At 39.4% G+C, this 25143-nt stretch overlaps 1 protein-coding gene across 1 annotated transcript; it reads right to left on the minus strand.

Annotated features, from left to right (window-relative positions):
- Positions 1-524: 524 nt before the first annotated feature.
- On the minus strand, positions 525-24362 carry LOC135468300 (globin-3-like). The gene is made up of 3 exons (XM_064746482.1): positions 24136-24362; positions 9095-9326; positions 525-4353 (listed from the first exon to the last, which is right to left on the minus strand). The coding sequence occupies exons 1-3, from the start codon at positions 24330-24332 to the stop codon at positions 4213-4215; spliced, it is 570 nt and encodes a 189-aa protein (XP_064602552.1). The 5' UTR covers positions 24333-24362; the 3' UTR covers positions 525-4212.
- Positions 24363-25143: the final 781 nt, after the last annotated feature.

The raw sequence follows: 25143 nt of genomic DNA on the forward strand, positions 1-25143 counted from the left end.
TACTATACGGACTGGGAAAGTAAAATCCTCGAGGGGATTTCTCATGAAAGGGATGTTCTCGTGAAAGGGATGTTCTCATGAATGGTATTTTCCCATTGGTAATACTGAACACACACATTTGCAACCAAGCATTAATCAATCAAACTGTTTGTTGTGGCACGAATTCAGTGTCAAACCTGTCTGGTTTAAACCAACCTTAATGAAAGTAAAAGCCGTGTATTGGTGGCAGGAAAAATGGCTTTCTATGAAAGCAAAAACCCAACAAACAAAATCGCCCATCCAGTGAATTTGTCCCTGACGTTCACTGGTTCGATCAAGCTTTGTAAACAAAACTTAACATTCGTGTCATACAAATGTTACGATCCAGGTTAGCACATCTTCGCCTTTTCTCTGAGGTACATGTTTTTGTAAAGACGTGAGGATTTGCTTAGGACACCCTCTGGAAACCGATTATGAAACACAATAGTCCAAAACGAAAGACTGTGTAACATTCATAAAATGTATTTCCTTTATTTTATCTGGATTGGAATACATTACATTTTTCATTGTTCAACAGCGAATACCTATATTTGATCCCGATCTGACGACTGACATAGACTACCTTGTCAGTATGCGGAGTTACATATTTACAAAATGGTTATATGCCGAAAATTGGTCTGATGCTATATAGTGAGAGGACAAGAAATGTAGAGTGGATCACAGCCTCATAAACCTTAACAGTAATAACAGTATATCGGAAGTACAGACTGATTACTACATGTAATAGAGAATGATTAACTATACAGGATAATATCTTATATTAACAGTTATACTTGTATCAAAGCAACCTTATTGTAACGTTGGTGAGATAATTAACATGTGATGCAGATATACTGCGTGCAGTCGGCCACACTTGTTAACCTCGAATGTTCAACTTCCCCTTTCAGAAAAAAAGAACTATCTTCTATGTTCTTGTGTAATCTTTTTGGTAAACGGCCTTGAAGTAAGTGGCTGCGAAAAGGCTAATATAAGATTTTCACTGACACTTTGGTATACCAGGTTGAACGCAAACTAGGATTAAGACTTGTGCTTGATAACGAATGAGTATTCTGAAACATAAAGTGTTAGTGAATGAATAACGATTAGGCGAGGATAACACGGTTAAGGCCCCGTCACACCTACACTTACGACAAGCTAGGACAACATGCGAGCGAAAAATTGCGCGTAATTGTCGTAAATCTTGGAATGATCGTACGACACGCCGTCAGTGCGAATCTTGGCGAATCTGAAAATGTATCAGGTGATCGCAAGGCGGTCGTAATAGTCACAGGTGATTTATGCGCATGCACAAAGGCCAATTGCAATCAGTTGCGATCTACATAAATTATCACTAACCTTAATCTGCCGGGCTTTGTTGTACGAGCTACGCACATACGAGGATCGCAAACGATCTTCATGAATCGTATGCGCTTTTTTGTCACATTTTTTTGTCAATTTCATGCACTCTCGTGACTACCACTGATATACTGGTGTCCTAAAAGAGTCGATCTATCAGTATAGGTGTCACTGGAAACGATTTCTTGGGTTTCAGTCAGGCTTAATCAGCCGGGTAGTCGTAGGTGTGGTGTGACTGAGGCTTTACCTGGCCAGTTAACAGCTTATAGTGGTGAAGATAAGATCCTGATGCTATTTGCCAGAACAGCTTAAAGCCTAAAGACGATAGTAAAGTGCAAAAAATTTTCCACTGAGGTCTGAAGCAGAGAAATAAAAGGAGCCAGACCCCTTTACGTACACCTCTAGTTGTCTTATCCACAATGAACATGAAATATATCAACGCTGGGGTGAAAAAGTATCATTTAAATGCAATTACCTACCATGCAGATATAAAATCACCAAGTACAGCCACCATCTGAACAGTTAATGAGTAAAAAATCATCTCAACAATTTCTTTGAATACTAATCTGCGCAACAGGTGAGCTACGTTTTTAAAACTTTCAAAAACTAGGGTAGATAAGAAATTTGGCCTTTTTCGCTGTTTCAGACCCCTCTCAAAATGGAAGGGCTGGAAAATTTGTGCACTTTACTATGGCCTTAAAATGAACATGGGCTTGACTAAGGTGCAAATTGAATAAATTCAAGGACTGGGGTGTACAATGAACAATACTCGAATAATTTATCTAGATATGACGGCAATGTAAAATTCTGAAACCGATTCAACGTATTAAATTTTTTACTTAAGGTAAAAGTTTAAGGTTTAATACTATGCGAAGTGTTTTTGTTAGACAAGGTGTAATAGCTTTGTCGTATCCGTCATCAGCTTTGTGGAATTGACCCCTGGAGACACGTCCAAAGAAAAAACTAATCGGTGATAACTGTTAAACATAACACGTATAGAACATGTGTGGAGGATACGTCACATTTTCACAATTGGTTCAGATTGATATCCAAGTTTTCCTGGTAATTTTGATGTATAATGGTTAAGTTTTCGAATTGTCATAAAACTTTAACCAGAAGGTTCATCAAAACCTCTTCAGTCGTGATACTGTCGTACATGAGGGTTTCATTGTTGATGGGTTCGATGTCGTTATAAGGTTCTATGACTTAGTGTCTAGCAGCTGAAAGCCCATAGCTATGTGAAGAATGGTCATGTTGTATTTCACACGTTCAAGTCATCAAACAAGATAAGCTAGACAACGGTATGCTCACAACACAGAGTCTGATGGTAGCTCACTTCCAGAGAGCAACTACCAGAAAGCTGTTTTGCTCGATGAGCACAAAAAGTGCACTGCCCTGAAGCATGACTAGAAATTGTCTTCATTTTGCCAGATAAGAAAAGCTCGATGATGGACATTGCCAAGTGAGAAACTCTTCTACTACGGACTGTGATCCAAGGGTTATGTGCGCTCCTTAAAAAAGTGTTACTCTGGATCACAACCAAAATGGTAAACGGGATGATTATATATACAAGCGTTGCGTGTCATTTCTAGAACAACCCTTTCGTATTCAAATCACTAAAATATATTTCTGATAATAATGAAGTCAAGGCATCTTTACTTAAATTTAAAAAGTTACATGAGGTTGTAATCCTCATGCCATCATCTTTCACGTTCAGATGTCTTGACTTCTTCACTAATATCAGTGAACCCACGTAAGACTATGAGTTTGAAGCAGGATATAGCAGATTTCTGTTTGATATGATCAGAAATAGTTTCAACAGATCAACACCCAACGCACACATCACGTGTTACTTACAGTGCTAATACAGAAACAAAAAAGTGCGGTTTCTGCCATTTTGTATTAGAAATAAATTTTCGACGGCCCTATCTCTGATTCTGCAATGTATCAGGCAGTCGTATAACGTTGTCCTATTTAGCCCATTAACAAAGACATCTCAATACAGAGACATGCATTAACAGAGACAAAGACCTTAATATCTGTAATTCCATATTTTCATTATTTTCATGATGACGTAAAAAGGTGGCATGGGTTCTGCAATACATACAAATGACGTTAATATCATATACAGCTGGAAATGCCAATGATGAAGCCGCATTATGAACATCACCATAAAGGCACAAGGGGAAACATGGTTCCTTGTGGACTGTTGTCACGTGTTGACTTCAACAACAATAACTAGTTGCAACAGCAACATGTAAATGAAATCAGTCAAAGAAACATAACAAAATTTTGTAATATCTTGTATAAGGACGAGATTTCGTACCCACTTTCGAACAAAGAAAGGTCTATGTTAGTCAGCAATTCTTCTACAACACTTAGTCCTTTTTTTTTACTGCGCTATTCCGACACACGAAGGTTACACACAAAACTACACTGATCACACTATGCGCATGACGGAGATTTCTTTGTTCAGCACATCTCGCAGTTATGTCCTTTACATCCACACGTGTCAAATGACATCAACCAACGGTATTGACTGTACTGTCGACGAAGTTTCCGCACACGATTTCCCGCAACATCTCATCAGAAAATAACTTGTATCTTTCTTCACAGAAGTACACGTCCGCTGGCCTGGCACTGATTTTAAAAAAGCAGGCTGAAGGATGGTCTGCATAAAGCCACTGCCACTTCTAGAAAGCCGTGTGGATTGGCCTGTGCTTGTGCCGAACCCGGCTTACGCGGTTCGGCAGAGTTCAAAACATCCACAGAAAATGCGTGGAGCTCAGAAAAGAATGGAGTATTCCAGGAATCTGCGCAGGCGCATGGCATCCCATATCAAGATATATCTGCAGAATAGCCACTTTGTACTGTTTTCAGAATAAATTTAATTGTAATTTTATAAATAACGTCCATGTTTTCGGAATACCTGTCTCCCAAGGTCAGCTGCACAGATTCTAAAAAAGGAATCTCCATCCACTGAAAATTAAAAACATATATATAACAATTAAAATGAGTGTCAGGAGCTATATATATGAAATTATTCCTGTACAATAAAAATGTAAATAGTGAAAATGTGAAACAAACAGTTTAAATGAAATGACAGACCCACCTACCGATTGAGTTATTGATTCATTGATTTACAAAGACAGTGATAGTTAGATATGTTTACGCAGAAGATCATTTTCTTACAATGTAATAATAAATTGATATATACAGATGCATATATAGTTACCATTTTTGGATATAATTGTAAATCTATAACCGTTTTTTCCAAACTATGCCCAGGTATGTAGAAAAGTTTGTGCGAGCCCACTTTTGGTGACAAGAAAATTATAAACAGTCAGTTCTCGTGGCAGATACGAGGGTTCCATTAGTTATATTCTGAAGAGTGCCTTCCTGTACATGGAGCCTGGGAGAACTGGCGTGCTGATGACAGGCCGAGTCCGCTTAATGGACCATTACCGCCCGTCGCTTCGGAGACACTGTCTCCACGGAACGTTCTTAGTGGCCAGCGAAACAGTAATTGACTCGAAGGGGCTTATTGTGCTCTGTTCAAGACGTGGAGGAAAAAGTGTCCATTACGAAAGTGGAGCGAGGTGCGCTAAGTCTATAGCCTAATCTGGTAATCCTATAGATTCCCCTATGCCTTGTCGTAACTGAATATCTGCAGATCGCATACGGTGCAGCAACAATTTGGTCTGCTTAAAAAGGGCAAATGAAATTGTGTGTATCGGAAGTTTTACTGCATAAAATAAAGGTGATGTTTATACACTTTCAGCCGAATCTGATAAATGTGATTTTATTCCAGGCGATGGAAAGTAATCAGGGACAGACATTTAATCAATGCCATGTTGTCGATTGGTTGGAAATCGCTATACGGTTAACCCAGTCAAAGCCTCTACGACAGTGAAAGCATCGACGTCACGTGAACCTTCATTGTAAAAAAAAATTGGCAAAACGTTATCTGTGTAAAAGTGAGCATGCTAGTCCGGGTTATAAATGTTATGTTAGGATGAAACTTTAAACAATTGTGATATCTTTCTGGAATCTGGAAATCCCATGTGTGTTTGCATGACCCAGAGGCGTCAGTTTTACGATTGAGGTTCTTGTACACCTGTGCAGGAGTAACACACCCAACTATTTGCAACATTTGCTCTCTAAGAATTGTGATAAAAGATATAAGATAACTGTCAGATTTCATCTTCCGACTACAGGGTTAACATTCCAGAATACACCTCTATATATGTTTTCACACAAGACTATTTTTTGCTTAATATTAATTTATTTCTGCAAGATGTTGATGTACAAGAGCACGCAGTATTTCTCTATGGTTCCAGTATTATTTACAATCTATCACTATCACTATCTGTCACTATTCCAGGCACCACCACCATCAACAGTGAAGGAATGATTATTGCTTAAAGCCACATCGACAATATTTCAGCGTGTCGTGATGAGTCACCAAAGTGTACTGTTGCTGTATTATACGGTGTATGTAAACCACCATAATGATACACGTCAACCAAGTCAACAGCTCTCCTGTCTTATTAATCCAGAACCTACCGTAAGTTTAATGAAATAGGCAACTTCCATGCATAATATATATTATAGATAGTAGGCCTACATGCAATTTGTAGCGATTTTCCCTTTTAGAACTTATTATCTGGAGTAGGTGTCTGTCTCTGTATAATATCACCAATCAATTCACTACTTTGTAACACTCAGAAGACTGTCTTTCAGGTTGGAATCTATCACTGTTAACATAAGGTAAAAAGATGTCTTCTCCATAAATGTCTTCAAGTAGTATATATATCTGGTTTCCTTGGTAATCGTGGTTTCGCGAAATTTATTACTTATAAGAATGTGTACTATATCATGTTAAACAATCACTTGTATGTATCACAATAAAACTCTCAGTTCTTGTTTCCGGTTCAACAAATAAAACAACACTTTACTAACATCAATGCTGTATTTTCCATCTATGCTCTTCATCTTAATAGTTCACCTCCTGAGACCATCTGAGGCTTAACAGACCATCCATCCTATTCTTAACAGACCATCCATCCTATACCATCTTCAGTTTTTCTACAGACTCAGTCCTATTTATACTTTTCTGACAATGTGGGTAGAGCTAAAGCTGAATTTCACGCAAAAAACACGTCACATCTATTAGAGTTAATCTCCCAAAAAACTCTCTATAATTTTCTACGTCGACAGATGTAAAAGTGATCGTGCCACACTTGGATTTATAATGGGTGTTTTCTAAAGTTCGAGTAACGAAAAGTATAATTGCAGACAAAATGGCGGCAAGTGGGCCTAGAACGCTGCCGGTAGAAACACTTGTCAGAATAGTGGACTTCTTCCATCTAAAGAGATTATAGAAAGCAATTTACAACTGCAGATTCGTAAAAATATTCACCTTTAGAAATTTCTGTACGCTAAACTACAGCGAATTATAACTTCATATTCGCTCCAAACATGCTTCAACATATTTAGCATCAGTGTCTAACAGCATTTTAGAGTTAGTAGTTTTGTAGAAACTCACTTCGAAGCTATGCAAAGGTTCACAGTGGAGATATTGAAGAGGCTCAGGAGTGTTGGCTCTGTTGAAATAAGTATGCCGTTCAGCGTGGGGCTCCATACGGTTAAAATATATAAAATAGAAATATCAGCAAACCGCTTCCTGCCACACTATCCTGTCATCAGGAAATGTCAGGAAATGTCAGCTCGAGACAAGTAAAAAGATGTTTTATTATGCCGAAAAGTGGAAGAAAAAGGAAATGGTCTGTTGAAACTTTAAATCACTAAACTTACGAAATCTATAGCAAAACAGACCACCATCTTCCTGTTTACTTTCCAAACAAGCGGACGATAGAGTTGAAAAAGGGAGATAACTGTGTAAACTAAACGCACGTGACGGTTGGCTGTTACAGCACGAGACGTTGGCCATTGCCCCGCAAACGTAGGAAATTACGTTGTGAGCGTGTCGTTGCTTTACTTAAGCATGTTATCGTTGTACATCATGTTTTATGGAATAGCATATGACTAGTGGAAAACAAGAATCACTCTTCCACTCTTCCAGCTTATACCATCATGCCCATGCAAAATCACGCGACAAGAAATTTTGTACAAAAACTGACGTATTTTACCCTAGTACGGCTAGCGGTAACGTTGAAAGTCATTGATGCAGCAGTACAGGGACACACGAGGCGTACTAAATGAATAATGTATGTAATTACCTGATTATTTATGGTGACTAAATATTAAGTGACTAAAGAAGATTAATTTCTAAAGCTGGCACGATTCAGAATGCACCGTAAAGATTTGATGAATACAAACCAATCAGCACTAAAGCTTTTATATGTAAGGTACTTGCTCACATTTAGATTTAACTATCAGAGCTTTTGATCGACGTCATGAGCAAATGTGAAGGTCATTTTGACCTTTTATACTGGCCGGTATTGAATGAATTAAAGAATGATTATGGCTTAACATTACACATTGGCATGCAATAGTGAGAAAAGGGTATTGAAAATGTTGTATGTTTTGTATTTGGGATCACTGCTTGCTCTATATTGCCCTTGCATCATTATGCTCTAAATAGGGATATGTTGCATGTCTAATAAATTCTGTTGAATGTAAATTTGTTGTTTTTATTTAAACATATGCCTTTAATCTGAATTATACTGATATTTGTGATTGTATTAAAAACATAAATATGATCAAAACCCAGATTGAACACATTTGTCAGCTGAAAAGACCAAATTGTAATGCAAATATGTTTATTAAACAGGTGTTACATCATCATTTATAACATTATTACGCAAAGACACTAGAGGTGGTCCCAAATACCCACCATATAACAATTATTTTCATGTGTTCTTTTCTGATTAAAGAAAAATCGAAAAGATATTGAAGGCCACATTTACAACTTACTTTTCTCGCTTTTTCATCTGAACTTTTAGCCTCAAAATTCTCATCCATGTAATTAACCAAAAGCAGTCATGAGGGCGAAAAAGTAACAGTTTTACCGTAAAATAAATGTACCGGACTGCGGACTTGCACTTGTGAGGAAGAATTCTTTTTTAGCTATTGGGGAGAGGGAGGGTGGGGTGGGGGGTGGGGGGTAGGGGGTGGGGGTGATGGCTAATATATCCAAAGACAAACTGACAATAGACTGAATGTGCTACGATTACGCGCACCAGGGCGAATCGGGGCCAAGCCAGATTGATGCTTGTTCCTTTATAACCCATGAGTTCCACGTTAGCGCATGCTGTCATGGCAACAATATTTATATATTTGATTGGTGTTTTAAACCACATTCAATAATATTTCATTTATACGACGGCGGTTCGCATTATGGAGGGAGGAAATGGAGTCATATGATGGCAATGAGTCATTAGCTATGGGTACATATACTGTGTCTCTTTGCGGTAGGGTGAGTCCACGCCGCCAAAGTGGTGCCGCCACTGAAGTAACATATCGAAGACACCAGACATGATACTCCACCCAGTCACATTATACTGACACCTGGCCAACCAGTCCTGTTTCCTTGTTCTAACCTCTTAGTGCTGAGCGCCAAACGAGGCAGCAACAAGTTCCATTTTTAAGTCTTTGGGATCTCCCAACCTCATTTCATTGGGAACTTACAGAACGTAGAATGTAGGTCAAAAACACTTCATTAATTGATGACATAAAAGTCGTTTATTGAACTTACCTGGAAAAGCTCTGCGACAAATCCTGAGAATCGTCCATGTGACTGTCCCACCCGATTAAGGACATCATAGACGTAATCTACGTTATCAATGTTAGAGATGGCCTCATCCATTGTGCTCATCACTAGCAAGGCATGCTTCTCCAAAGCCTCATTTTCTCTCAAGGCGTCCTCAGAATCTAAGTCTTTGAAGTTGCTGAAGAGCCTCTTTAGATCACTATTGATTTTGAACAACCTGAAAGAGAGTATTGTTCTTATTTAGGAAATGCTTGTATGAGGTAATGTAACAGGTTAATACTTTATGTAATCTAGTGCACGTCTTTTCTGAGAAGGCTTTAAACTTATAAAAAGGCCATGTGCAATGGGTAACCCATTATATCAATACATGAAACGAGGTGTGTAATTTTTATTTTGTTCGAATATGTTGCAAAGAATATCATAAATTTGATATTCATAACAGCTTTGCATATCTATTCAGCCCATAATTTGTGATATCAAACCAACAAATGATAAGGATGAATCCTGTTTTGACAGGGCTGTAAAGGAGATGCAGGCTGATATCGATATGTTTGAAACGGTGACCATCAACTGACGCGTTCCATCTTATATAGCCTTGGGAAAGAATAAAGGAATTTTTCGTTTCGGTGAACAGAGGTGAACAGAGAACACAACACGACCAGTTAACGAGAGACTACATGATCAGATTTACGACATCCATAATATCAACACTGAGGCACATTGGCCCAGAAATTTTTACCTGAATCTATTCAACAATCTCCTAACGTGTACAGATTACTACTATTTTTTGCCGATCTCACAATGTCGTAAATATCACATGGAACTTGGAAAATATAACAAAACAGTGCCTACGTTATTTTCAATAAACTTGATATCGGTTCCGCTATGGATTTTTTCCGTGTGATGGCATATACATGTGTGCATGTAGAAAAAAGATGACTGTCTGTCTCGATTGCCATGAGGTCACTGTCTGAAGAATTACCATGTGTTCAGTTGGCAAATAGAATGCTGACCCTAGATCTAAGTCCATAATCAGATATAGGCCGCATATATATTATTTATATACAGGAAAGTGTCTACACAACTGTAAGGTAATTTTGTAGAAGTGTCATTTCGTGACGACTCTCAGATTTTACGACGGATAACGCTGTGTACACATAACGTTAAGCTTTCCTCACAAGAAAGATGCACGCAGAAATTCAAAGTTTGGTATGGTGGGAAACGGTTGTGAAAGACAAAAGAAGAAACTCTCTTAGAGAACTGTAGAACGGCACAGTTTGGAAACTCAGGATAACAAGGTATTCTATTTAGAAGCTTGATTTCAATAAATTTATACATTAGTGGAAGGTCACCTTTCACAGGTCTAGCGCAGCTATATAACTCCCTACTTCAACTTTTTTATTTATATCTACAGAAAATATGCGACTTCATGTTAGCTTCTGTCTGCGTTGAAATATAAGATTGAGAATCGAACTATCAAACCAACAAAAGAAGTCAGGCAGCGGATATCAAGACGGTAGTATACAAATTTCTCTGACAGTACATGTATAATCACACGGATAAAACAGCTTGGCGTGTTATTGTGGTTTTATATCAGTCAAAGTGCGTGGTTTCTAATGTTTACCATTTGGCTGGACTTTATGTGTATGTCTTCGACGGCGTGTTTAATATAACCCGAGAACAGTTGGCATGACACACGTGATGTGTAAAGACCAACGATCGATGCTACTCCGATATTGACGACATTACATTACATATTTTATTCTAAAATAGATGAAAGCTTCATAATTGCGTTGCCACGGGTTATTCAAGCTCTATTCGGGAAGCGGTTAGAGGTCTTACGCTGTATAGTTTGGTGGTGAAAGGCAACCTATGCATGGAGATATAGATATGACGTTCGCATGCAATACCTGACCCAGCCCGGATCCATGGCGATAATATTGGTTTGGAGTTCTGGGATAGATCAGAACAGCAGAGTGGAGACATAGCCAAGGGTCAGCTTAATGCTGTATCGGTTTACGTGACGAATGGCCGCCATAAAGGTCACTTAATCAAATATTCGAGTACATAAACACAACGGATTGCCCCCTCGACGAAAACCCACACAATGTAGCATGGAATTACAGTTACTCTGTGGTGAAAAATGTTTGAAATAACAAAAAAAGGAATATTACGAACTGTAAAATTAGTTCAAGTTAACAGAGGTACTGGTGACTATGACAAAAAGGTGGATATCGGAAATATCAGGATAAATAAGTAGCAAAGATAACTGACTATCTATGCACAACACCACTAATATAGTTCAACAATATCTGTAACATCAAGCAAAGCTGATCAAGGGTTAACAATACAGGCATGCAGGGTCACTAACGAATAAAAATACCGGCAATATCGGCAATATCAGCAAAGAGTGATCTGTGTTCATCAATATCACCCATTGGTAGTATACTGGTGAACAATAGCGGTAATTCCATCCAATAGGAAATCACTAGTGAACACGTGTCAAACACGTGATCAAAGGGATGATCAGTGATGAGAAGTATCACCAACAGTAGATCTAAAGTGAACAATAACGGAAAGGAACCCAACAAATGATTAGTGGCTGACACCATTCGGAAATCAAGAAAATGATCAACAGTTGACAATAATGGATGTTTCAGCAGCAGGTAACCGGTGCTAATGTCAGAGCAGATGGTGCCATGATATAATGATATAACCGTGCCTTGGGGAAATGGTACTACAGAGGTGTAAGTGTGTCTGGTGCTGGTGGTAGATTATAGATCCATACAATATTGACGCATGCGTGTTCCTTATCTTTTACAGCTAAACAAACGGTTTCCATGGTGAAGTTTGGAGTGATGAGGCTTTGGAGCTGAAAATCTTTAGCTTGATTATACAGTCATCTGTACAGCATCAGAAGTAATTTTCGGCACAGTTTAGGTACCAGTAGTTACTCCTACACACTATGACAATAGAGTATATCATCACATACAGACATAGAACAGAAGAAAAATTTGAATTCCTTTGTATTTACCACAGTTTGAATTTCAATTTCGGTAGAATTTGATTGATGTTTGGTTTATTAACTGATTGATTAAAAGATTATTTGATTATACTTGACTTTAACAATCTGTTATGTATGACTATTTAACGTTTTCACGTACTGTTAGTCTGCGGACCTTTGTGTTGTATGTTATAAGCGTAACAGGCCCTGGTATCTCCTGGAATACGTTCCTTGGGATACAAAGGTGAACTGGAAACTTTTAAAGACCGGTAATACTGATGTGTATGTTGTTGTTGTTGTTGAACTGTCTGTAAAACTGTACGTCTCATTTTATATATAAAGCATTGTTTACATTGTAATATTGAGTCACTGAGTCTGTTTTCTGTTGCTGTTTTCAATACCGTAACAAATCTCATGAGACATGGTTTCCAAGAAGGCTGTAAAAAATTTGTGGACGAAATGGTACAAATGTTACATTGGTATTGTTTAGTTCATGTAATATGTAATATAATCAAGTTATGTAATACCGTACCCACTGCAGGAAGCCGAGTATATATCACTAAACTGCCAACAGTGACAATGATTAGGCACTGCTATACAGATATGTCAATCCCGCGAATCAACTCGAATGGTTACCAGACTGGCAATGGTAAGCAATGAGTTCGGCGTGAAGTGAGTAGTAGGCCTAATGGACATCGAGCACAAAAGGCATGAAAAATGCGGCCTTAGCCGATCTAACCTGTCACATAAGAAATCCGGATAAGAAACAATATACCACTAATTTGCACCCGACTACACTGGCCACGAGTCACCAGTCTTCAGAAAACATGAAAGGAAGTAAGTCAAGAAGACGTATTATCATTGGCTTTGCCACCGCCTTACACTTTTCGTAAGTAAATGAAAAAGTGTGATGTGCAACTTAATAGTAGGTCTAGACATTGTGAGAGAGGAATAACTACTGGCCTATTGGTATTACCCAAGACTTCACAAAACCAGGGGATTGTTTTCAATCACTGACAAATCAATCAATCAATCAAGTGATCTGTAAAATCAATACCCGAGTCAGTTAAGAAACTCATAAATCAGTCAGTCAGCTGGAAAGTCGATCTGTCCCTCTCTTCCACTCTAACTCGGATTTATTACGGCTAAGTCAGGCCATTCAGAAAACTGCAGCCTGCATACATGTCCATTAGTACGGGGTGGCGGTAGCTTATTAAATTACACGGGACTGCCGACTATATAAATCATGCTCGGATGACTTGAGGGCTAGTACAATGCCAGCGATAATGCCAATTGGCCTTGTCAGTATGTCAGTTCTATCATCGGGTTACTTATAAAGGACTGAGCACGGCTTCACATCACTATGGTTGTTATAAACTTGTAAGGGCTTTGTAAAACTTGAGGGTCGAACAACGTTCGACTGGAAGCGGTTGTATGGATCGAGTGTTCGATTTGCAGCGGATGTATGGATCGAGTGTTGGATTTGCAGTGGTTGTACTGATCGAGTGTTCGATTTACAGCGGTTGTATGGATCGAGTGTTCGATTTACAGCGGTTGTATGGATCGAGTGTTGGCTTTGCAGTGGTTGTATGGATCGAGTGTTGGATTTGCAGCGGGTGTATGGATCGAGTGTTGGATTTGCAGCGGTTGTATGGATCGAGTGTTCGATTTGCAGTGTTTGTATGGATCGAGTGTTGGATTTGCAGCGGATGTATGGATCGAGTGTTGGATTTACAGCGGTTGTATGGATCGAGTGTTGGATTTGCAGTGGTTGTATGGATCGAGTGTTCGATTTGCAGCGGATGTATGGATCGAGTGTTCGATTTACAGCGGTTGTATTGATCGAGTGTTTGATTTGCAGTGGGTGTATGGATCGAGTGTTTGATTTGCAGTGGTTGTATGGATCGAGTTTTCGATTTGCAGTGGTTGTATTGATCGAGTGTTCGATTTACAGCGGTTGTATGGATCGAGTGTTCGATTTACAGCGGTTGTATTGATCGAGTGTTCGATTTGTAGTGGTTGTATGGATCGAGTGTTCGATTTACAGCGGTTGTATTGATCGAGTGTTGGATTTGCAGTGGTTGTATGGATCGAGTGTTCAATTTCCAGTGGTTGAATGGATCGAGTGCTCGATTTGCAGTGGTTGTATGGATCGAGTGTTCGATTTGCAGCGGGTGTATCGATCGAGTGTTCAATGTGCAGCCGTTGTGTGGGCCGAATGTTCGATTTGCAGTGGTTGTGTGGATCAAGTGTTCAATTTGCAGCGGTTGTATCGATCTAATGTTCGATTTGCAGCGGTTGTATCGATCGAGTGTTCTATATTATGCAAGGAATTGGTCGTGACGTAAAGAGTAAATATCACTTTATACACTTGATGGATTTTCTCAAACATTACAAAAATGATTCTATATTTTGACACCTCGTTTCTCACGAATTAAAAAGTGTTTGCAATACACGAGAAGATTAACTCCGAAAAGCAAAACTCATTTTGACCCGACATCCCGCCACTTTAGTTTGTCTGAACAAAAAGAAATTGATGATGAACAATACAGATACATACACAGCTTTGGATGAGTCTTTCCTTTCTCCGACTTACACAAATGGCGTGTTATATTTCAAAATTATCAATGGAACACCCGGTTCCTAAAAAGGATTTTTAAAAGCAATTATTCAAATTTTCAATGAAAATATAATTCAAATCTCTTCACTGACGATAGTCAAGCTACAGTGTTTGGTGCGTCATTACAAAAACATTACACAATATATGCACTGTTTCCAAACTTTGAAATGAGGAAAAACACTGGCACTGCATAAATAGAGGTTTCGCAGTGTTGTACAAATGCTAAAAATCCTGACGTACAAAAACAAAGCTCACTTCCGAGCCATCATATTTCAGCAAATTCAACACTATCAGCTTAAAATCATTGTGTGACCCAATGCGGTCACTGTTAGTTCAAGTCCAGCTCATGCCGGCTTCCTCTCCGGCCGTACGTGGGAAGGTTTGCAGCAGCCTGCGGATGGTCGTGGGTTTCCCCCTGGGCTCTGCCCTGTTTCCTCCCACCATAATGCTGGCCGTCGTATAAGTGAAATATTCTTGAGTACGGCGTAAAATACCAATAAAATAAATAAATAAATAAAATCACTGTGAGATATTTATTGCATCATTAATTCATCTGATATCAAGATCGGCGAGAGCTTTCAATATGAGAATGTGAACATGAAGTAAACACTGAATACATATTTACAGTAGGATTTTATCGGGATGCAGACTGCTATAAAATAATCGGCTCACAAAGGGGAGATAACGTGGTGATTATTAATGCTGATAATGGAAACTAATGGGAGGCATAATTTGTTCCTGCTTTACTTATATAGTCGCAGTACAGTATTAGCCAGTGAGATAGAACTGATGCACATTTTGCTAACAAAAAGCCACAATTTACACATTGAAACCGAGAAAGTTATTTACGTTACGGACAAACCTAAATCCTGCTTGTTTCGAACAAGTATTTGTCAGCAACTCTTTGTCCACATATCTTTAAATATGAGGGAACATGGAGGAATATGGAGGAGATGGGCACATTAAACCACAGTCTTCCCACGAGCACCATGCAGAACAAACATATCCTTTCTAGAGAACACGAGATTTACGCCAACCACCCTGCTGAATATGTGGCGTTAAATATGCACTAGGCTGAGTAGACAGTTTAATATGCCGGACAGTGCCAGATATAAAAAAATCGATATCTGATACTGGCTGATTTGAGTGCGGCGCACTGGACACTTTCTCTTGGCAGACGGTCATTCACTGTTGGGATGGAATGTCAGAACAGTTTGCCATGTTTGATTCCATTAGCCAGCACCCACGGTCAAAATTTGCAACTTTAGATTTGATCCGATCACAATCCGGTTGAAATGGTGGTAAGGCGCTGAGATAAATCTGTCCCCATCGTGCTATAACAAAGTGTTACACGCCTAAAGTTTTGATGTATATCTTGACAGAAGTTATGGTAGGTTGATCGTTGGCCAGTATTTACATACCCAGTGCAAAGACGATGATGCAAGTTCCTTATCTGATTGGCATACGTCTCAGGAAATCTACTCAGAAAAAATAGATGACATTATGAAATTCTTGTCCGTTTCTGTTCTCACTAAGCTCATTTTTTTTTGCTCACTGGATCTTTCAGCTGTGTGAAAATTCTGATGTTATATGAGACATTTCATTAAGCTGGCAGAAAGAAAACTGTCGTAAGATAAACTTTAAAGCCTCGCTGGAAATTAATGATTAAGAGCTTTCTTTTCCACACCTACTCTGAAACAAACTCTCTTATAGCTAAAAAGACGTCTTTTGTTGGATAAAACCATGAATACTCAATACTACGACAGGCGAGCCTCTGTAATATGTTTACAAATGTCCGCTTTATCTCTGTTTCTAATAGGTTACATGACCTATTAATTCATAACGTTGTCAACTGAATAATTACTTCCGGCCAACATAATGCAGCTTACATAGATCAATACCACATGCTCAGGACATTTTGACAGATTCTGATGGTAGCTTGAAATAATAGATTGTAATCCATATTCTCTGGGAACGATGTAAATGATTAGCGGGGTAGAGATTAACTAATCAAGAAGTTACACATGCGTGTTATTATTTGATTACAAAGTGAAATATATATTTTAAACATTGAATAATATATTGATTTCTTAAGACTGAGGCTTCGGAACAAACCTCACAAACATGTAGGAATAGAGTAGTCAGTACCGGGACAGGTACCCTCAGGCACAATTATAAATTGTGCGAATAAATTTCACAAATCAACGAGAAATAAAGGGGAGAAAATGGTTCATGAAACGTTTCAAAACTGCGGTACAGTTAGTATGGCACATGTCCACCGCAGAATTTAAATATTTTAATTCAGTAATATGTCAACAAGACAGCACAGTCATGTGTGGTAGCATTGATGACATTGCCTAACAGACGAAATTGGCCTATTTAAGACAATGTTTTTTTTTCTCGCGCAATGGCGACACGGGTTCAAGCTGAATTAACCGTTGTTCAGTTGTTCTAAATGAGCAATACGTCACCAATTTGCCCACAAAACGTCATCGCAATTGCAGAAACGAACAAAGGACCACACAGCTCAGATCCGAATTACTCCAAGTGGGAAAGATTAATCCGCATTACTTATAAGAATCCATTCCAGTCACTACAGATACTTGTTCACTCACAAAGAAGAATATTTTTCGTGAAAGATTATCTAGTTTCATGCTTTGTTTAGTGTATTTGTCGAAACTTCTGTTTCGAATGACACACGGCATTCATATAACGATTATGTATGAAACCCAGCACATAAATTTCTTAGCCAAGACCTCGATAGACAGCTTGCTTGGCGATTGCCTTGTTCGTGTATGGGGAGGCTGGTAAGGGCTGGAGCAGATGCTATCTGCTCGTCTTCGATCGTCCACATGAGTTGCTATCACAACGTATTAGCTCCAGTTATTGCTTCTCCCGACGAAACTCCCGTCGCCTCAGGCATTCAACAGACTTTAGATTACATGTCATTTAAATTTAGTGTAGGCTATTTAAGCGTAATAGTGTTGCTCGCAATCAGATATATTTCCATATGAAAAAGGCTCGACAGAAAATCGTTTACATATATTGAACAGTTCCCATGAGGGGTGTGTAGGTTGAGGGTTGTCTAAATAAATATTAGGACACAGTGTCGTCATGTCAAAACAGTACGGACTTTGGTATACAGAATCAAGTCACTGCAAGTCGCTCGCTCCAACATTATTGAATTTACTGAGCCGAAATTAAGTTCCGGAGTACGCATGCGTGAACGTCAGCAGCTGTGCACATTTCCGCTAATGAAAACAACCTCCACGGCTTGCGATGTTGTGGTCGTGCAGACGCTAGGCTACGGCACTCTTATTACACTCGTGTCCATCGCTTGGGTGACCCTCACGTTATTATCGGGTGGTGAATCAGTGGAAGTCCAGACCTGACAGACCCAGATCAGCTTCCCAAGAGATTTATAGCGCTGCATCAGCCGTGATGCGAATAGCAGTACAATCGCTGCAAGAAGCAACGTGTGGGCGCCAGGTTACCGTCAAGTGTAAAGCATACACTATATACAGCAAAGAATTCGAGCCACCTAGCTAAACAAACAGTCTCGATGGTAACCATACCAACTTTCTCCTCTATTCCACTCTCGTGTAGCCATAAACTGAAGACCAGTGGCTAATGGATTGAACGGTTGACCGATTGATTGATTGATGAATGATGAATGGATGGATCATCGAGTTGATTGGTGGATTAATTGATTTCAATGATGGATCAATATATTAATTTATGGGTTGATTAACTGGTGGATTCATGGTAGATTTCCTGATTCCTCAAGACATTGTCATACTTAACTATTCCTTCCCGAATGCACCCTTGCTAGGCTTAATAGGCAGAGTGGTATACACTGCATCAGTTCAACCCTTTACCAATGAAATCGCGAGTTCGAATCTATCTCTCCCATGATCGGCTGTCGCCTTACGTAATGAGTGTTATCAAGTACTGTAAATGCCTTTTTATTCGCGGGCATAAACTTTCGCGGATTTGGTAAGAAGCCACTTTCGCGGGAATCAACTTTCGCGGTTCTAAACAGAATTTTTTGGACAACTGATCAAACTTTAATACAGAAACGTCAGGTAATAAACCGGAAACGTGTTTGCCACGAAATCCGCGATTGTTAGTACCACGCGAATTACAAGGCATTTACAGTATCTGGCAATGAGCAGTGACATCTTCCGGGCACACACAATCCATAAATCTGGCTGAGCCATCACAGACGTGAAATATTCTTGAATACAACGTAACAAAGTAATCGATCAATAAATAAATACTTGTTTATCTACACCAGAGTATAACATGAACTGTTAAAAATGCTTCAGGAACAAATAGATCAAACTTAACTGTTATGCAACAACGTTATTCAGTCGGTATAATTTGTGGAAAAAAAACCAATCCAAAACCACATAAGCTGGAAAACGTAAACCTCACCAACTCCGATGGATGCGTTTATAAATAATGATTGTCTGGGTTTCCTGGAATTGAGGGAACCTTCCAAAGCAACACGCAAACGTCGCCACTATCCTACTCTATACCCAGCTATCTGGCCTGTTTACATGGACTATGAGAGATTTGTATTATATATGAGGGAGATAGGGTAACGACACTCGTATGTAGACATCTACGGCTATAAGCCTTTCAAATAAATGACATTTCAAATACCAGTCAATTCAGAGACAGCTGAATTTCGCCTGTGTTTTGGACTTAACAAGCAGGATCACATTCTAAAGGTCGCCTGACTTCGCATGGATTGGACACCTTTGGAAACCGGGTTTTCAGTCAATATCAGTAAATGTTAGCAGAATAAAGGGCGCTGAGAAAGCCATGCTGCGCCGTTTAATATACTCTTCCGGTCTGGCAGCAGATGTCCAGACCATAACATTAATCTATACAGTCTAATTACACCGCCAGAATGAGTTACATAACCGACTTAGTGTGCACCCTTGGACATTGCTTTAGGCTGATGCATTGTTCGACCTTTCCTTCATTCGCCAGATACGTTAGGTGTACTGTGTTTGGCAAGGATATCTTGTTATCGATTCAAGAAAGCCAGCACAGCTCGGAGTTAGCGTTAGCGGTTATTCACAGTGACGTTTGGCTTATACGGGCTGTGTCGGGTTTAGAAGAAATGGGTTTTCGACACGCCACTATTCCAGCGTGTAGATATATTATCAAATAGACACATGAAATATTCACTGTCTTCAATAAGCCTTCAACACCACGTTCATATAAACCACTATTAAAGGCAAATATCTTTCCAACTAACATCATGTGTAAGTAAATCATTGACTTGCTTCTTATTTTTAACTTGTTTCCAAATATGTCAATGGTGCCTATCCATTACTCTCTGGTGTCATGGTAATGGTAAAAGAGGCTAACACTCTGAAATATGAAAACTTTGAGGGGGCTTACTCAAAACGAGAAGGACAGAGGTCGTACAAGGTGTTATGGACGGTAACCGTTATGAGAAACGGTGACGCTAATAATGCAGCGGCTTGTTGAGAGCGGTTTCATATAGGAGGCGCTTCTCACACCGTGGGTATAGCCTTTGAAACGAGGCTGACACTTGCCATAGGGAGGGTTACAGATTTCAAAAGGAGGACTGATGACAGGGTGGCAGTTATCATGGAGAGGGTGGTAGTTATCATACGGAGTGCGACAGTTATCATACACATTTATTTATTTATTTGATTGGTGTTTTACGCTGTACTCAAGAATATTTCACTTATACGACGGCGGCCGGTATTATGGTGGGAGGAAACCGGGCAAAGCCCAGGCTATGCAGCAACCTGCGGATGGTCCCTCAATTCCAGGAAACCCAGCCAATCATTATTTATAAACGCATCCATCGGAGTTGGTGAGGTTTACGTTTTCCAGCTTATGTGGTTTTGGATTGTTTTTTTGCACGACCAGCCGCAGGTTGCTGCATAGCCTGTCATACAGAGGTTGGTAGCTATAATATAGAAGGTGACAGCTATAATACAGATGGCGATAGTTATTATACAGAAGGTGACAGTCGTTATATAGAAAATGACAGTCATTATATAGAAGATGACAGTTATCATACAGAAGGTGACATTTATCACGCAGAGGTTGACAGATTTCATAGGGAAGACCGATTGCAGTTGACATTCCTAAGGTAACAGCTATTAGCCCGTGTGTGTTAGTTACCATACACAGGCTGACAGTTATCATACACAGGTTGATAGTTATCATACAAAGGTTGATAGTTATCACACAGAGGGTGATATTTATCATACAGAGGATAATAATCCTCAGGAGGGTGACAGTTAACATACAGAGTGTGATACAGTAGTTGTTAGTCATCATACAGAGGGTGACAGTTACTCTACAGAAGGTGACAGTTATCACACAGAAAGTGTCAGTTATCACACAGAAAGTGTCACTTATCACACAGAGGGTGACAATTATCCGACAGAGAGTGACAATTGTCATATATAAGGTGACAGTTATCATATAGAGGGTGAGTTATCATACAGAACGTGACAGAAGGTGACAGTTATCAGATAGAGGGAGACAGTTATCATAAGGAGGACCGATGACAGTTATCAAACAGAGGGTGATAGTTATTATATAGAGGGTGACAGCTATCATACATAGTGTAATAGTTATCATATACAGAGGGCTATAGTCACTGGGTGGTAGTTTTCATACAGAAGGCGATAGTTACCATACAGGAGGCGATAGTTATCATACAGAAGGCGATAGTTATTATACTGAAGGCGATAGTTATCATGCAGAAAGTGATAGTTATGATATGGAGGATGACAGTCATCATACAGAGGGTGACAGATATAACGCAGAGGGTGACAGTTATCATACAGAGGGTGACAGTTATCATGCAGAAGGTGACAGAGGGTGACAGCTATCATACAGGGGGTAATAGTTATCATACATTGGTAATCATACAGATGGTTATAGTCAGAGAGTGACAGTTATCATACAGAGACTGATAGTTATCACACAGATGGTGATAGTTATTATATAGATGGTGATAGTTATCATACAGAGGGTGACAGTTATCAGACAGAGCATGACAGTTATCAAAAAGAAAGTGATATTTATCATATGGAGGATGACACTTATCAAACAGAGGATGACAGTTCTGATACAGAAGGTGACAGTTATCATATGGAGGATAATAATTATCATACAGAGTGCAACAGTTATCATACAGAGAATGAAAGTTATCATACAGAGGGGCCATATGATAGAGGAGTTTCAGTTGTATTAATCTAGGTAAACCAACAAATCAACCACCAGCTAAGCCAGAAAACATAAGGTTGACACGTTGGTTGAGGTTCTTGGAATCGATGGTTGGGTGTGAGGGTCGGAGTGGAAATACCTGGTCTGTGTAAGAGAATGATTTGTGTTATAAAACACTACCTGAATTACATATAAAGTGCAAAGGTGACTACACAACAAGCTGGCTCATATGTAGTAAAGCTATAAGCCATGCAAGAAAATTACCCGAGAAATATCAATCGATCTAAAGACAGCTAAATTCCATCTCTTGTTTCAAAAAAATCTCATTCTAAATGTCACCCGACTTCGCGTGAAATGGACAGGTATGCAAAACCGGGTTTTCAATCATCAATAAATATTTGCAGAATAAAGGACGTTTAGAAAGCCATGCTGCGCCGTTTAATATACTCTTCCGGTCTGGCAGCAGATGTTCAGCCCATAACATTAATCTATACAGCCCAAGTTTGCTATTAGAATGAGTTACATAACCAACTTTTATTTTTCACGCTTGGAGAGGTCGGGGATGGCGGTTTTATAAGAAGTGAGACGTTTTTACATTCGGAGGATGACGGTAGTCATACTGAGAGTGACAGTTTTCATGAAGAAGGTCACATGTTTCTCAAAGAGGGTGAAAACGTTTTGTAGGTAAAACAGAATTTTTGCCCCGTACAGATATTCGTATGCATATACCAGTTTTCAACCAACATTGGCATTCCCTTGTCAATAATCGCAATACCAATTCCCATAACGTTTAACTCAAAGCACCAATGAAACAAGAACGGATATACGATAAGTACGCACACAGAACAGATTCATGCAAAGAGAAGTAGTAAACAGTTTTCAATGATAATGGAAAGACGCAAAAAATGTTCTAGGCGAATGAATGATATCAGTATCCAAATCGTGTACCATTGTAGTTATAAGCTGTCGATAATAAAAATCGTGTCCCCTTTACGATTTGTTGCAGAAAAATGGGACATTTCAGCTCCAAACATATCTTATAATCATGCACGACGTTATGATGCAAACTGGATTAAAAGTGAATGATCACGTCATTGCAAGACTTCCTGGGTTTCACCATAAGTCATGAGATTTTGGTACGCATCTTTAGCAAAAAACAGAGTTTCAACACCACTGAGTAATAATCAAACGTTGTAAACGAATAGATGAACAATGTCTAGAGCACGAAAATTAATGGTGGAAAGCAAAATTATTCGTTGTATCAAGATTAAAAGCTTCACACCAGTTAAAAATATTGCCATTCGTCGAACGTATTTTGTTATTCACGAATATTACCGAAGACTGGTGCAGAGACTCTGGTAACCCGAATTATCGTGCAAACTCGGTTAAAAACAGTGTGTGTCATTCAAGCCGTCATGTCCCTTCCGTTTCAAACATCAAACACAGTAAACAAGAGGTCAGGTCCGCCATGAACGTGCCTAGCATTAAGCCCACACGATTTTAAATTGATCGTTCATCGGATTCGGCAAATCTGGCTTTAAGTCAACAGCTGTCCGAAGCCATGGAGACAGAGAGCTTTAATTTTCTCTTCGACAAGCCACGGCTATGAAGTCCTGATTGAAAAATCTTTCTCTCAGGCTTCTGTCCAAGTCCAAAAGCTACTGTCTCACGGGACGGCTGTGTTTTGACAGATTAAGTCGAGAGAAAACACACAGAAGAAAAAACTCCACAGAAAACAAAAAGTGGAGCGTTCGTCAATAGGTGATGTTTGACACCGCTATACAGCCTATGATGCGATTCCCAATTTTTGTAACCCTCACACAAAACTGAAACAACCAGTGAAAGTCTATAAGGTGTCATACGACATAGATACGTAGTCTATGACTTCTAGTTTTAACGATGACCGAGATGTCAGAGAGAAACGTCGCACAAGTAAAAACGGCTGTTTGGTTATTAATTTACAAGCTATAATTGCCACATTGTGTCTTAGTGAGAAGGGGATAGAGAGGCGAGCTTCTCGCTGTATAACCCTATCACGGGTAGAGACGGCAACAGTGACTGTGTACTGTCGTATCGACCCTTCCCTATGCTCCCTTCGCCACCGTCAACACCACCACCACCACCCATGTCTCATCTCTGACATCGTATTTACTTTCAAATTGTTCTCACCTTATAAACATCTCCACTCCAGTTAGCTCCATATTTCGTTTGATACCTTTCCATGATTTTTTCAGCTTGAAGACCTGTCTTGCGGTAAGAGGCAGCCTGGGATCGGTGGGCGCAGGAGGCGCTGGTTCTGGCAGCGAGTCGGCCATGTCGTCCACATCCTCGTGAGCGACCTTGGCACTGGAAGGCACACATCCCATAATTCAGGTTTATGATAATCATCCAGCAGACCGAAGTCCACGATAGCGGACAGGTTCCAGCGGCTCTCCCAGATACACACCACCATGAAGGCCTCCTCAAGTTCTTCCTTAAACAATCTCTACCTCTTACAACCAAATTAATAAGGAAATATGAGGGATAGGTGATAAAAACTCGTCTTTCGGGTTTCAAGTGTTGTCTTATCTTCCGCTGAAATCTATAAAACAAAAATAAAGAAGAAAGATAATATCTATAATCATTTCTAGACGCACAAGAATAAACGCATCCAGAATATAGATATACACAGTGAAAAGTAAGAATCCTACCGCATATGCTTACAAATTTATACATCATTCGGATTCACATGTTTAAGCATTGTGTGTATAACAGTGTAAGAAAAATGTAAACATGTATTTACATGATGGTTATATAAAACCATATTTGATTATGTAAATTAAACTACGCACCTGAGTTATGGAAAATTAAAACACACGTGCCACAGCTGTGCATGACTTATCCGCTTCACGCGCCTGTATATTTGCGCCAGATGCTTACAAAAGCGATAATATGACATCATTGTTTCCAAGTTGCTTCGTGACAACAGGTTCTAAAGCCCGCCCATATGGCTACACACCTGACATAAACTCGACTTTTACGATCGGAGCAGACAAGGGCATAAAACCTTAAAACTTAAATTGAAAACTTACGAAGTACTAACCCAAAACACAGATGTATACATTGTCATTTCCGCGTGTGTACGTGATGTAGCGTCGTGGAATTAGCGTGAGCCTACGAGAAAGTGACTGGATTTAT

This window comes from Liolophura sinensis, chromosome 6 (assembly GCF_032854445.1).
Source record: "Liolophura sinensis isolate JHLJ2023 chromosome 6, CUHK_Ljap_v2, whole genome shotgun sequence".
Lineage (NCBI taxonomy): Eukaryota > Metazoa > Mollusca > Polyplacophora > Chitonida > Chitonidae > Liolophura > Liolophura sinensis.

Excerpts from the sequence above, each read along its gene's own strand:
- LOC135468300 (XM_064746482.1), bottom strand. The coding sequence starts at position 24,332 with ATGGGATGTGTGCCTTCCAGTGCCAAGGTCGCTCACGAGGATGTGGAC. Across the intron at positions 9,327-24,135 it reads GGAGTGGAGATGTTTATAAG|GTTGTTCAAAATCAATAGTG; the intron begins GTGAGAACAATT and ends ACTCTCTTTCAG. Across the intron at positions 4,354-9,094 it reads TTGTCGCAGAGCTTTTCCAG|TGGATGGAGATTCCTTTTTT; the intron begins GTAAGTTCAATA and ends TTTAATTTTCAG.